General features: G+C 41.8%; 1 protein-coding gene across 1 annotated transcript; it reads right to left on the bottom strand.

The window, feature by feature from the left end:
• Nucleotides 1-3,855: 3,855 nt before the first annotated feature.
• Nucleotides 3,856-14,793, bottom strand: cs (citrate synthase). The gene is made up of 11 exons (XM_080470347.1): nt 14,633-14,793; nt 11,989-12,039; nt 11,579-11,686; nt 10,656-10,721; nt 9,756-9,887; nt 8,796-8,984; nt 8,508-8,707; nt 7,076-7,205; nt 6,423-6,524; nt 5,100-5,309; nt 3,856-5,008 (listed from the first exon to the last, which is right to left on the bottom strand). Exons 1-11 carry the CDS (start codon nt 14,681-14,683, stop codon nt 4,838-4,840), a joined length of 1,410 nt encoding a protein of 469 aa, XP_080326473.1. The 5' UTR covers nt 14,684-14,793; the 3' UTR covers nt 3,856-4,837.
• Nucleotides 14,794-15,267: the final 474 nt, after the last annotated feature.

Below are 15,267 nucleotides of genomic sequence, written 5' to 3'. Positions count from 1 at the left end.
TGTGTGGTTTGTGTCGGTGGATCATCCAGTCGAAGCTCCATAATAACTCAAGCTCACATTACAGACCTTCAATACAGCTGAAACTCTTTCCCATTCAACGCTCAACTATAATCAGTACTTTAAACATAAACCCAATATGTGAGGCTCAGCTGACGTATTAAGAGAGTTAAAGGTATTTTCTTTCTTACTGTAGCTTTGCTTTATATCCACACTTGAAAGTCTTAGAGTCAGACGTCATCTCGGCACATCTCACCTTTTACACTAAAGTATTTGTATCGCAGGAAAGGAAGGAGTCGAGTCGACCTGCAGAAAATTGGACCTGAATCACAAGTTTGTGTCCGAAGTTTTCGTTTCAGACTGAAAAACGTGAGATGACGAGTCGTCATCGGGACGACGACGCGCTGACAGAAACCGACTGATGCCTAAAGAGGAACGTGACTCACGGGCCAGATCTGAATTCTCAGCAATGCTGCATCGTTAAGGAACTTTTAAGTTTGATGTTTGTAGCAACAGACGGCGTGATAATAAACAATAACCTGCCAATGATGTAATAATAGAATCTTATGGCCTTCGCTATACTTTCTATTTCATTACACTTTTGGGAAGGTTCACATTATCGGCTTTGTTACACTGGGAATGACCAAACTGACCGTCAGGTTTTAAAGGTCATTATTCGATTTATTTGCTTCAAGGTTTGTTTTTTTTTTGTTTTGTTTTTTTCTCCTTGAAGTTCCTCGAGCTTTGCTGTTAGTGCCAATAAAACATAAAGACATTAGAGTGAGTCTGAATTAAAGCCACACATCCCCCCATCTTCAAGATGGAGGGAGGGAGAGAGGGAGGGAGAGAGAGAGAGAGCGCGAGAGAGAGAGACGTCACTTTGGACTTCAGTCACTTTTAATGTTGCAATCCCCAAATGTACCGATGTAAATAGTGTGGATGTACCCATAAAGCTTTATTTAAATAAAAAAAAAAATCAAAACCCGAAGGTGTGACTTCTCTTCGTCAGTCTGGTTCGCGAGTCGTCCGGATCTCGGTGACGCTCAGCAGGTTTTACTTTTAATGGAACGGCGGAGGCCAAATGGAGAAAAGGACACAGCTGACCAGAAGGAAACCAGAGTGGGGCGACGGTATGTGGGCCAGTTATTAATACCAGCACATAGAAGAGGTGGGCATTTGGACCAGGCGCCTTTTCAGGATCGTCAAGATACAAAAGAAGAAAGATTTATTGAAGTCAAGCGTCACTGAGTTAAAAAAAACAAAACACAAAAAGGTCATTTCATCTTGGTTTTTTTTTCTAGATCATTTAGAAAAGTTAACTATAACCAAACCCCAAAACCATTCAAATAATGTAAAAAGCAAAGAATAATACCCAGAAAATGTTCTGTGAAATGGAACTTACATTTTAAGATTCCTAAAGTTTGAAATGTTTGTGTGTCACCATATGTGGAGTAAAGCTGTGGAATAAATATCAAATATAAATCCGTAAAAAAAGATATGGACTGTTTCTTGAGAGGTACAACAGTTCATCTTGGTGAGGGTTTGCTTGTTAAATGTGTTGAATCCCATCGTGTCCATTTGTGGCTTCAGGGCCACGATTGGACACGAAAAGCCACAATTAAAGTTTTTGTATGAATTTCCTGGACATTTCCTGACGTCTTGTCTGAAAGTCATATGAACGTTAATGGGGGAAAAAACGAGAATCAAATCCAGATTAACATCCACAAAATAACCTGAAATACGTAAACACGCATCCAGAGCTCCAGTCCTCAGCACCATCATACACAACACAGGGCTGAATATTAATAATACTTTTATTACCTTCAGACAGAAGCCTCCACAGACATGGATCAGCTTCCTGTTGCTGCTCCTCAGAGTCCCCGAGCTTATTTTTTATTAGAAAATCCGAGTTCCCAGTTTGAAATTGAGCGGCTGTCTGATTTAAAGTGGCGTTCAGGACCAGCGCCCCCACCCTTCAATGGTGAGGAGAAGAACTGCATGCCGCCCGGAAACTTGATTAAAGTGAAAGAGTGAAGATTCACCCTCATGCACAAATAAAAAATAGGCTAGTTTTACACATGAGCAGGACAAACCTGAAAACGATATTTACCAACACTTTAGCCCTTCGTTTGCACACATTAATTGGCTTTTAACTTATTGCAAGTTATATATATATATATTTTTTTTTTCTTTTTTTAATTACTAAATGCAATATTTCCACCTGTTCAATCACTGTATTTGACTCACGAGTTATTGTTTTTCATCTATGATAAACATTTGGAAACTCAAGTCATCTCAATGTTGCGCTTTATTAATTTTCTTTGTTTTATTAGAGAGGCCATCGTTGCAGTGTGCCTGTCGTCGTTCCGGCCGAAGTTCAAAAACATAGAATTTGAGGTCAAGTGGCGACTGGAAAAGGCCTGTGGGCTATTCAAATTGTCATTTCAGTGTGGAACAAGTACTAGAAATATTTATGGGTGCATTACACTGCGTAGAACTGTGACAAAGGACTTGACTTGAAATGTGAGTCTGCTCTGTGATGGACTGCCGACGTGAAGCCGACGGGGTGAAACCCGCCTTGACCCGGTCAGCTGCCATCAGCCCCGTCACCCCCGACCCCATTAGATAAAGAGGCGTAGATGGCCCCATATGACCAGTTAGAATAGGTTATTGACTCCTCAGGTTGGTAGTTTGAGCCTCACACACGACTGTTACTTAAATGGAACAGACGGAGTGTGAAAACTGAATTTCTCTCGACTTTAACCCTTTGAGCCCCGTTCTCACTGCATTCAACTTTATCGTTAAGCAAACCCAAAGAACGTCGACTTCCTGTTTGAACTAAGGAGCCACTTTGTTTTCTAACTTTCTTTCTCGGGAAACAAACTGAGACCAAACAAGTTGTTATTAAAAACCTTTATTATTTTTCATTTTTTGATAGGTTTTTCCAATAGTTGCTCCCGCAAGCTGTTCTCGCCCTTTCTCGACCCGTCCAGCCCCAATCTCCTTTTGTGTTTTTCACCGAATCCATCTGCTATGAATTCTCCCAGTTATCACGTACAACCTCTATATACTCCTCTACGATCAAAGTAACCACAACCTTGTGGAGAAGCCGCCGCATGGTAAAAACACCACAACACACACACACACACACACACAGAGCAAAAAGAAAAGAAAAAGAAGGTTTGTGAAAGAGAGAAGGTAGCAGAGCAGAGAGAATCAAACATCCGCGTGAACGACTGACTAAACATGAGTACCGTCCCAAGGAGAGACGCGAGAACTGAAGCCACACGAAAACTGGAGTGCTGACGAACCCGGGACTTTAAGAGCAAGCTTGAAACGATCGAGTTAAAGAAGGAAGGAAAAAAATAAAAAATAAAAATAAAAGCACCAGCTAAACCCAGAGCCAGGCGACAAATTGTGTATGTACAAGATAGCTGCAGGATTCGCATTTTGTTCGCCGTCAGGATTTCACAGTGGCCAGTGAGGCAGAAGGTTACAGCGGGACTGGACACCGGGACACGTTGGTGAACGGTGGTACTCATTGTGGTTGTTACAAGCAAGTGATCGCACAGAGCTCATACATTCAAGCTATACATATATATACCTATGTACACAAAGTATAAATAAAACCACAAAATGAGAAACCAAAGATTAGTTTAGTTTGGTTTTTTTATACAAATTCAAACACCAAAAAAAAAAAAAAAAAAAAAAAAAACCCTATAAGAAGGGACACAATCATCCTGGGAGGGTGTCTACTGCTACTAAATCAGGGATGCCAATCAAGCAAGTGCTCATTTTGGAGTAGTTGAAGTTTATAGCGCTCTCCTGCGAGGACGAAGCGAGTACAAACTCAAATAAGACAGGACTTAAACAAATTTAATACAAAGCTCCCTCCCCATCCCTCCCCCGCTCCCAACATCCCACTTCGGATTCAAGCTTGCTCTTAAGGATTGTATAACAACACCCTTTGCTATGAGTTGTTACTGTACATCATTCTTGATTCTCTACCGCTCATTAGACCCGTTGAGCAGAGAGACTCCATTTAATAAAAAAAAAAAAAAGAAGAAGCGCGTTGAGAGGAAAGTAAAGCAGAAGAGACAGAAGACTATAAAACATAGTTATTTTGATCATAGAGGTCATACAGGTCATCTTTTAAAAGAAAAAACAAACTACAAGTTGGAGAAAAAAGGGGGACACTAAAGATTTAAAGGGGCAGTATCTTTTAACCGATCTTCATTTCTTTGAAATCTTTTTTTATTTAAAAGGGGGGGGTTGTAAGTTTTACTAGTGAGGAGCCTTTGTCTTCCTAAACTGGAGTGTTCGTATGTGGGAGTGAAAAAGTTTGGACCAGCTGAGCCAGATGACAACATTGCATAGAGGGGGGGAAAAAACTGAACCGAACGGGGGTAAAATTAACCTGGAGATTTTTAAACAAATAGAAGTCTAGGTCACTCCCACAATTCCCTTTGAATGTCATAGTTCAGACTCCTAATGAGGAACGTGGGGGGGTGTAGCGGCGATAGCAGACTATAGTGGGTTACATGTACGTGTCTAACGTCTGCACCAAATATAAACACATGACAGGAACAGCTCTTCAGTGGTCGATTTAAACACTTAAACACTACTGGTGCGACAATTTAAAAGGCCCTTCTTTTGTGTGAAATGACATTAAAAGCGTACTGTCTCTTTGAATCCCATTAAATCCCTGGGGTTGGACATGATGGAGGGGGAGGGAGGGTGGGGTCAATGCATGTCTGCCTTTTGTTTTGTTTTTCTTTTTGGGATATTTCCACCTCCTCCCACCCTTCACACTAACCCCCGCCGTCTCTCGGGTGGCGCTTCAGCCCGACTTTGCTCCGACCAAAGTCATCAGTCCATCCGTGCTCATGGACTTGGGGCGCTCCAGCGGGAAGCCCAGGGCTCTGCTCCACACCAGCTGGGCGAGCACGCCGAGCGCGCGGGACACGCCGAACAGCACCGTGTAGTAATTCATCTCGGTCATGCCGTAGTACTGCGCACACGCAGGGGAGAAACACAAGTCAAGTGGCTTCGGGGTCTGCGTTCGGCGCGGCCAGATAATACGACTGGTTTGTGTGCCTCACCTGCAGCAGCACTCCGCTGTGAGCGTCCACGTTGGGCCACGGGTTCTTGGCCTTGCCCTGCTCCAGCAGCACGTTGGGAACGATCTTGTAAAGCTGAGCCACCATCTTGAACATGGGGTCGTTGGGGAGATGCTTCAGGGCGAACTCTCGCTGGCAGGTGTAACGGGGGTCGGTCTTCCTCAGAACAGCGTGGCCGTAGCCGGGCACCACCTGCAGCCAAGACGTTTCTTTTCAAAGTGAGCCGACATACAGTCAAGTATCACAACAAAGAGAAGCTTTTTCCCCAAGAATAAATTACATTACTCTGATAGTTTCTGTATTCAAATTGCTCTGTTTCCATATTGATTTTACGAAGGTTCCCAGAGTTTCTAAAAGAAGAATCTGAGGCAGATCTGTCAGTTATCAGCTCCCTGGTCTCCACTGATTAAATGAAGCTTAAAACTTTCCTAATTAATAAAACTCAAAGCTGCGGCTGGCTCAGGTCACCTCAGATCATTTCTGCATCAGGTTTAGTCTGCTGGGAGACCTTCTAGGCTTTTCTTTTCTCAGTCTCATACGTCAATATATTCCCCTTACAGATCTTTAACTTTATGTATTTCTGTAGCCTGTGATCTCTTCTCTTTTTCCTTTCTACCTTCATCAAATCTGAAATGTATTGATTAGCTCGATGTTTAATGTCAAAACATTTGTTTCTCTTGATCCTGTCCTGTTATGTCTTTGTCCTTTACTCTCTCACGGTAGAAATGAGGATTTTTCTCTGTATTTTATTTGAACGTAAAAGCACCATATAAACAAAGTCAAACTGATTTGACAGAACAATTTGGAGGATTGTGTTCAGGTGGTAAAATGTAATTTGTGATGCAAAAACTGCAAAATCTCAAGCATTACTTTTCCAAAGTGTAAAGGCATGTAGAAAAAACTAATCGAGAAAAGTAGAATTATATCAAGTATCATCCTTTTTTTTTTGTTTTCAGAGGACGTAAGCCACCTGAAAATATGTCATCAAGAAAAGATGATAGATCATTCTATTAGAATTACACTGGTCAGTGATAATATCCTGATATAATAACACTCATCTATTCATCACCTCACACATCAGTTGGTGTCATTTATTAGGCAGAAGAGGAAAATTTTGTCCTCTATGTTTGTGATACAGGTTGAAAAGACATCGAAAAGCTGAGACAATAGACTCAGAATCTATGAGAATAAATCTAAAAATACGAGCTCCCATATATTATATGTATTGTTTTAATGTTATGGTTGATCAGTGAATAGCAGAGTGAAAAATGACAAGTGCTGCTGATAAACGTAGCGTCTCTTTACCCTTCCGGATTTGAGAGTGTTCCAGATGTAATCCCTCATCTTCTCATCAGACACTTCTCCTCCCAGCTCCTTCTGCAGAGCAGTCAGCCACACCAGCACCTCCTGCAAGACGCAGCACCAAACAGCCACTTCAATCACAATCCAGCATCAAAATAAATAAGCTGACGTCAATAATTCTTTTGAAGCTCTCCATTCTGATGGTACCAGAAACAAGTCAATCCTGTTTCACCGGACTCTTTGTGTTTTGGAGATTCTTAAATGTCAGCAGAACGTGTGGCCAAATCATATGATTGATTTTAATTAGAAAACACAAAAACCAGATGGTAAAATGTGCTGGAATTGGACGAGGAAACTTTGACAGCTTGCAGGCTTAATGGAGGAGTGACCTTCCTTTGACTGCTGGTGAACAAGCTGTGGTGGTCAACGGTCTCCCAACTCCAAAACAAGCTTCATAATTCAACACTGAAACAGCGACGACTAAAAAGAATAGTTTGAAGATGCTTTATTCTAGTAATCCACCTTCATGTTATGTTATTAGCATCACAGTGTGACAAAATGTGAACAGTCGATCCAATGTGAACTTTATCTGGAACCGCTGAAACTCCCACTGGAGCAAATGTTTTCGGTAAAACAATGATTTGTTTTGTCCGAACCTGATTGGCCAGACCGTGCAGAGGACCGGCCAGACCGTTCATGGCCGCGCTGAAGGACAGGTAGGGGTCAGACAGGGCGCTGCCCACAAGGTGGCTGGTGTGAGCGCTGACATTGCCGCCTTCATGGTCACTGTAACGTCACAGAGAAAGAAAAGGGAACTAAATTTACATCAAATCAGCCGACTCAATCATCAATGCTAAAAATAAAAATCATAGTTCCTAAAACAGCCGAGGATTATGGGTTATTGGCTCGCGTGGCATTTACTACTTTTCAACACTAGGGGGCAAACATTGTTTCCTGGACAATGCGGTACAATCAGTCATTTTAAAGTGCAGGCTGGCAGGCTTTGCCCTTTGTATCCAAGCTGTGGTCCAAAACCTTGAATGATTCTGATCCTAGACGGACATAAAATCACAGATTAGGTTACAACATGTGACACATTCACTGCATGAGTGGGAACTTGATGACTAAACAGACTGCGTTAGATAGACGTCATATAATCTGGGTTTAAAAGTCCTGTGACACATTTAAGACTGTCAGACTACTGTCAGGTTGTAAAAGTTTAGCAAAGATTACAGAGGAAAGATTTGTTGAGCTCATCTATGCCAATCATATACAAATAATGAGAATTTGGAATTTAATGGAGCATAATCCTTGATATTTGACTGAATTAATTAGGAAGAGCAGTAGTGACACTTATTTTCCTTCATTAAATGCATTCAACACCAGCATGTTCCCACAAATATTTTAGTGCAGCGAGCCGATTTTTCTTTTTTACATGCATAACTACAACCTGTAAATTGCACTCTTGGATCACAGCGCGATTTGGACACTGCATCAAAAAAGCAATGGAGAGGAAAAATGGAAGATAAACTAATTTTGTCCATATTTATGCAGATGGGAGTTTGTGCTTTTAGCCTTGCTTGATACCGTTTCACTGGCATGAAGGTTTGATATCATCAGTTCATAAATATGACTAAGATAAATACACGATACACATTCAATTTTGTAACAAGATATTTCTACCAGTAATTATGAGTATAAACTGACACTTCTGGTTTTATGATCGATACAAAACGGCCGATCGTCATTCTACAGTTAATCTGATGCAGCAGCTTAAAGCCATGTTGGAAATGAAGAGCTCTCCTCCTGACACATCACCCCGCTGATCTACTCGCGCATGAAAATCCATGAATAAAATCAATATGATCTCCGTCCTGGAACCACTCGGTATGTTTGAAGTGATGTCCACTTCATCAAACGCTTCACCTGAGTTTGTTTGTACGCCCCACGCGGACTTTACATTAAAACTGCACGACTTTGATCGAGGCGTAACCAGGGACAGAAACTTGGAACGAGTCCAGATTTCTACATGAGAAACTAGTTCCTAACATCAAAGCCAACACAGATTTTATTTTTTCCACACGGCACCTGTGAATAGTGAGGTAGAGCCTCATCAGCTCAGTGAACTGAGAATCGCTGTAGCCCAGCATGTTGGTGAAGTTGTGTGACCAATCGAGGTTGGAGTCGATGGCTCCGATGCTGCTGCCTTCACGGTACAGGTTGCGGTAGATCTTTGCGGCAATGCAGGGCAGTTTGGCAATCAAGTCCATGGAGTCCTCATAGACGAACTGAGACAATAAAGACGAGAAGATTAGACATTATATAAATGACAATTATGTGACGACAACGAATCTGCAGCTCTTCAGATAAACCGACCTCCCAGTACTTGGTCTTGTGGACTCCCTCGGAGTACGCCCGTGCAAAGCTGCTCTCGCTGTTCAGAGCTGTGATCGCAGCGCTGAACTGAGACATGGGGTGCAGGTTCGTGGGGAAATTGTCCAACATGGTGACAACGTGGGAGGGCAGAGCTGCTCTTTTCGCCCATTCTTTGGACACCCAGTTGACCTTGGAGGAGGAAGAAAAAAAACCAACATACAATACACATGTAAACATTTCCTGTTCAGTTAGGAAGCAGCTCACCAAATGCTCAAGAGTCAAATAATTCAAAGTTCACTCCTCAGCCGCCTACTTTGATTAATCTATCGTGTCAAAGAACACTGATATTTAATCAAAGGGTAAAAGTTGACAACTGCGCTCTCGAAGTACAAGAGTCAGGTAAGGACAAAGCCTATTGACAGCGTTATCGTCATACATCCCTACAGGAAGATAACTCACAACAATAAAATGTGTGCAGGCTGCAGCTTGTTTCTCAATCAACCTCTGATTTAGACGGTTGGATTTCTTGACGCCTGTCACTGTGACCAAGCCACCGCTACAGATCTGCCGTGTGTAACCTAATTTATCGTAACAGGTTTATTCTATTTTTTCTTTAAAATGATAAAACTGCCCAATACACCAACATCTTCCAATGTTACTGGCAGTTTACTAAAAGATTTCAGGAGTTTTTGAAGGATATGTTTTTATGCATCAATCATTCTTTGCAGAAGCAAAGGGGCCACACATTATGCTGTTCATAACATGAGCAAAACTACAAGAACAACATGATCTTAAATAGCAAGCGCAGCTATTTAGTTCCTATATCTTAGTGTCGTTTTCAATTAACAAAGAAAACAACTAAAAGGCACAAAAGGGTAACGATGTCACACTGTGCGATGTGAAAGTACAGAATCTGTCTTGAGACGGGTGTTTTAGTCACGGCTGCCACGACGCGCTCACCTGTTCCTCGGTGGGGACCTGTCCCGTGACCAGCAGCCAGAAGAGGCCCTCGGGCAGCGGCTCCTCACCTCCTGGAGCTTTGGGGAGCAGCTGCTGACACTCTGGAATGCTGTAGCCCCTGAAGCGGATGCCCTGAGCATCATACGAGAAGATCGGAGGAGAGGAGAGGAGAGAAAACGAGATGTCAACTCATGACAACCAAATTGTTTTTAGACGAACTCCGATTCCTCAAAACAACGCTGACAATTTGTTATCTCCCTACAGGCAGTGTCCTGGCAGCAGGACGACACATGAATGGTTCTGAAACATTGGGAAATTCCAATCTCACCAAGTAACCAATAAAAGTTGAAGTCAAATCAAATTAACAAGACTAAAGAAAATATTAAGTTAATTATGCTTATTGCTTTTCCTAAAGCGCTCTGACGAATAAACAATTATCTTTTCAATTATAATAGTTTATTAACTTAAAACTAGAACATTTCAGATTAAATGTGTGCGCCTGCCGCTCCCTGCCGACTAGCATTGCCTCCATTTCGTTTTTCACCGATCCGCTTTGACTGGACTTTTTTTTTTTTTTTTTTTTTTTTTTAGGTTTTTGGTGGAACCGTTTTGCAGAATAGTGTGCTACGAAAGTCATAGCACAATATTCCTCAATGTTAAAGGGAAGAGAGTAATTATTTGCCCCTTGTCTCTTAAAGAGGCAGACACACAGAATAAATCTAGAAAATGATGTTTCTAAACAAACTTCACTATAAACTAACGGCTAAATTAAAACATTCCTGTTGCCGAGCTCATTGGAAACTGTTCCCGAGTGACTTTGAACCTTGTTTGGTAACAGATTAGAAAGCTTGTTTTAATCTACCGACAGGTGATAAATAAATGCAATAAACTAATACCGACCTCATCAGGATCCAACACAGAGGTTTCATACACCAGACCCTTCATGCCTCTCATACCTCCATAAACCTGTGGATGAAAGAACAAATCACATGAATGTAGAGTGTGAAAACTACCGTCACGACACTAAATATAAATGTGAGCGTCATCTGCACATTATTTCTGTATTAGGTAACATTTTTATGTTCAATAAGAGTTTCCCGTTTCTGTTAACGACCCACCAGGCAGTAGAAACATTTGTACAATCTGACGGTGGATTAGCTCTGCTATACATTAGCTTTTTCTAAAAAGGTGACAAACAATGTTAAGTTTTCCTTATATTTGATAGCCATGTAGAGATGGACTGCATTACTAAAGAAGAAAGTTCTTGGAGATATGTCTTGTCACCATTACTAAGCAAGCGAGAGGGCAGTACATTAGGAGCGCCTCATAACATTATTTTTTTAATTGATAAAAAATTGGATTGGCTTTATCTGCTTCATTTCAGTGTCAAACAACCGCAACCTGCAAAGTCCACATCAGGCAGTAAAGTACAATAAAGACTATCACATGATAAAGATTCAAGAAACTATTTCCCAAATTTAAATAAAAGGAATCTTTTCCTATAATCATTTAAACTGAGAATATGACGGCACACCTTTGGAGTTCCTTTAATAATAGGGAGCAGTGCAGTGAAAAAGACAGTAATAATTCATATGAATTGTTCGAATGCACCAGTTCCCGATTAGCCAATCGGAGCAGAGTTTGCAGCGACTCAGCAAAAACGCTTGGCTGGCAGAAAACGGTGCACATACTGACCGGAGTGAGGTGGCTGAGCAGTGATGCCTGACACAGTAAATAAGGCAGCGCAGAACCACAAGGACTAAATGTGAATATAGTTTATAGTTCCATCACTTGTTTTGTTTACGACCGTCAGAATCACTCACCATATCCACAGTGATCTGCCCTATGTTGGTTTTGCCATACTGTTGTTTAAAATTCTTGATCCTGCTCTGTTCTTTGGGAATGAGGTCTGTCAGGACATCCTTCAAGTTCTGTGACAAAAAAAAACCCAAACAACAACACAATATTCAATCAGTGATGCTATTGATTAAACAGCCAGACTAAAAATGAATCACATCCCCTTCACTGTAGTCTGTAGTTAACTAAACAGAGTAAACGTGTCAGAAAAAACGAAGTGATCCATAGCAGTGCAGAGGTCAAGCATGTTCTGTTAACATTAAGGAAAAAAAAATAAAAATAAAAAATTCCAACTGTGTACACATTTTATTGCTTCAGCCACAGATTTAACAATCTCCTAAAACACGAAGCAAGCAGAGAACTGGAGTGAACTTACTGTTGTTGATGCGCTGGCATTTCTGGCAGCGACAAAGAAGCAAGTGGCTGTCTGTGAAATAAAGAAATAAACAAGATTTTCTTATTAGTATTGCAATGCAAGATCATTTTACACACCAAACACCAGGATTACCCGAAAGAACCTCAACACACAAGGATGATTAATAAATGATTCATCTGTCTTAACCAACTTCAAATTCCTCTGCTCTGTAAAGCCCTTCTGGGCATTGTCTCCCAAAGTATCAAGTTTCAACGTGCTTCCATTTTTACTCGTGCCATCCTGAGACGTGTGGAGGTTAATCGCTACACAAGGTTAGCCCACATTTACACTGAAATACTTGGAGAAGACATGCCTGGACAGATCAGAAACAGCTGCAACAATTAAATGACAACAACAACTCTTTCAGGACCTTCCTCTCTTGCCATAGCAGGAATATTCAGACAAAGACAAACAAACCGAAAAACACACACATAATATATGTGTTAGTACTTGTACGGGTCATGAGACCACCAAACAACAAAACGCGCGGCATCAGAAACCATTCATAATGTCAATAAAGTATTGATTCTTGTCATGTGATTTCCACATTTCACTTGATTTTGATTCCAGTCTAAAACAAGCACACATTGGAACAGGAAATGTTTTTGCGCAACGTTTTGTTGGTTAATGGTTTTCATGGTCAGTTATTTTTAACTTCAACAAAACCTCTCTAGAGAAAGTCCTGTTTTAAGTCTGCAGTGAGTAAGTATCTTAAAGTATCTTCATTTAATGCAGGTTTATGCCAAAAGTTGCAATTTGTGGTGCAACTATAGTTTACATTTTTTTCTTCACGGCCTTTAGCCATTTTCTTTACAAGAAGTCAGAGTGCAAGTCATACATGGAAAAGCAATATCCTTTTGGATTACTGGTGAAACTGGGAGAGAATGATGGGATGTAGGAGATTAAAAAAACACTGGCACAGGTTGTGAAAGTGTTAGGACGGCCGTAATCTCATTGGAAGCTCAGTGAAAGCAGTGAAAGGTTGAGTTTTTGCTGCTGCTCACCACACAAACAAAACTTCTCTGTCAATTGGTTTAAATTGTCAAAGGATGAGAAAGGAGTGTAGGGGGAAGGGGGTCCACTCTCTGGAAACACAACTACTGGGGGTGAAAAAGGTCGCCAAGGCTTGTCGAGACAAAAGGTAGGATCTTGCGTCACCACGCACACTTTCCACAGCTGAGAGAGAGAGATTATGCAACAGCTCAGCGACTTAAATATAGAGCACCAGTGTCTCTCAGCCACCAACTTCCACCAGTTACTCGACACTCATGGGCAGATCAGTAAACCCCCCCCCCCCCAAAGGCTGTGTTACAAACAAACACACAAAACCTGATTGATCAGTCACTAAGCATTCACAACAAATCCTAAGTCCTGGTTTGTGGCTAAAATTTACTGAAACTGTGCTTAAAAGACAACGTGCATTTGAGCTTGACTTGAGTTAGAGTATTTCTTTGCACTTTTAAGACTGTAACAATTCAGCTTTTAAACAGGACGAAATCCAGGAGGACTTCTAAAGAACATATGCCACCCCCGTCCCCTCGGGAAAACTAAAAGTAGCTGGAAAAAAAATATCACAAGACCCCGCAATGACAATGTCATATTGTCACTGTGAGCCACATGGTGTCATGCAAGAAAAGAGACAGAAAAAAAGATGATACTACATATAATAGGATGCCTATGACAACCCCCACCAGGCATTTTGTTGGAGCTAGTTAATCAGTGAAAATGGGCCTAGGGAAGGACCACCAAAATGTGTTTGTACATCATCAGTGGTGGGGAAAGGCTGATATGAGGGCCATTAAGTGTAAGTAGTGCACACTGAGGTCAGTGGGGTAAGACAGCATGGGACAGACACTGGAAGGTAAAACACCATCATTGTTGATCAAGTATACTACAGGGGATATGAATGAGAAACTGAAATGCCAATTGAAGCAATATATATATATATATATTTATTTTTTTTATATGTTTTGAGATTTATAAGGTCTTTTAACAGAGGGCATATTCAAAAAATAGTATATTCAAGTCCACGACAACCCGTGAGTCCACGGTGTTCAGAGTCTTGGTACGATGGCACCAAGAAGAATGCGTCGGGATCCGTCTAAACTGCTTGATATCACATAATTGGCTTAAATCTTAACCTGAAGGTCAACGGGGCAGCTGAATGCATCCAAAGTTGGAAGATGTCGTCTAGGAAATCACACTGTTATAAACGGGAGAAGCATTGTTTGGGCGGAAATCAAGATGACAAGTGTATTTGTGAGACAAAGTTTAACCGGGTGTAGTTGATCACCGGTTACAGGCGGTGACAATACCAGGCCAACGGTCTGCTCGCTAACGACAGCTAACCAGGCACAAGTTTACCAACAGCGCAATTCCACCCTACGTCGCCCCGATGTGAAACAATTATTAAGAGCTGCTGTTGACTCCAGACACGATCGTTGTTGGATTGTTTACCGTCCAATCGATCAACTGTATTTTACCCTGCGGTGGACGAGGCTGCGCGAGCTAACGCCGACTAGCTCGCCGTTAGCCGGCTAGCACAAAGTTAGCTTCAATGTCTCGATTGACAAAGTGTCATCGAAGCGGCGGCCGCATCTCTCACCTTTGAACCGAGGAGTTTAGGCGCTAGCCTGCTGACAGTCAGAAACGACATTGTGTCTGTGAAGAAGTGTTATTTCCACGTGTGAAGGTGAGGAAGCCGTCGCCAGTGCACCGCGGAGCTGGTTGAAGGTGCCCCTCCGGAAAGCAGAAGGTTGAAGAGGGATCCGGGCCCGCAGCGAGCCGCCTCGTCGATTGGACGATGGGCCAGTCCGGTGGCAGACAGCAGAGCCATCCGATTGGTCGAGGGGATGCTGGTTGCATTTTGATTGGATAGAGGCCGCTCTCGCTTTCCTGACGTCATCAGAAGAGCGGGGTTTGTTCAGGACCGAAGTTTATAAAACTCACTTCTTTGTTTGAATCAATGAAAGCTGAGGTACTGGGACATTGATTGGATTTCAAGAATAAACATCTTTATTTCTTCCTCCCGAACAGGTGCCCCTGATGGTCTCTTTGTCTGTGGTTGTCCCTAAATTAACTCCCAAAAGTTTCACCAATGTGAAAACGTGTTAATAAGATTATGGGCAGATTATTAAACAATGGGCCCCTTGGACAAGACAAGCCCACTATGACCAAGAGGCGTGAAATAACTGTTTATAGTCTTTGTGGTGGCATTCTGTTGCTCTCCCTGATCCTTTA

This window comes from Lipophrys pholis (genome assembly GCF_963383615.2).
Source record: "Lipophrys pholis genome assembly, chromosome: 8".
Lineage (NCBI taxonomy): Eukaryota > Metazoa > Chordata > Actinopteri > Blenniiformes > Blenniidae > Lipophrys > Lipophrys pholis.
This window is presented reverse-complemented; position numbering and strand designations above follow the sequence as displayed.

What these genes read in the sequence shown, in the direction of transcription:
- cs (XM_080470347.1), bottom strand. Translation starts at nt 14,683, where the DNA reads ATGTCGTTTCTGACTGTCAGCAGGCTAGCGCCTAAACTCCTCGGTTCA. An exon ending in ATGCCAGCGCATCAACAACA is followed by an intron (nt 11,687 to 11,988) that starts GTAAGTTCACTC and finishes TTTTTGTCACAG; the next exon opens with AACTTGAAGGATGTCCTGAC. An exon ending in TGCACGGTCTGGCCAATCAG is followed by an intron (nt 6,525 to 7,075) that starts GTTCGGACAAAA and finishes TGCGTCTTGCAG; the next exon opens with GAGGTGCTGGTGTGGCTGAC.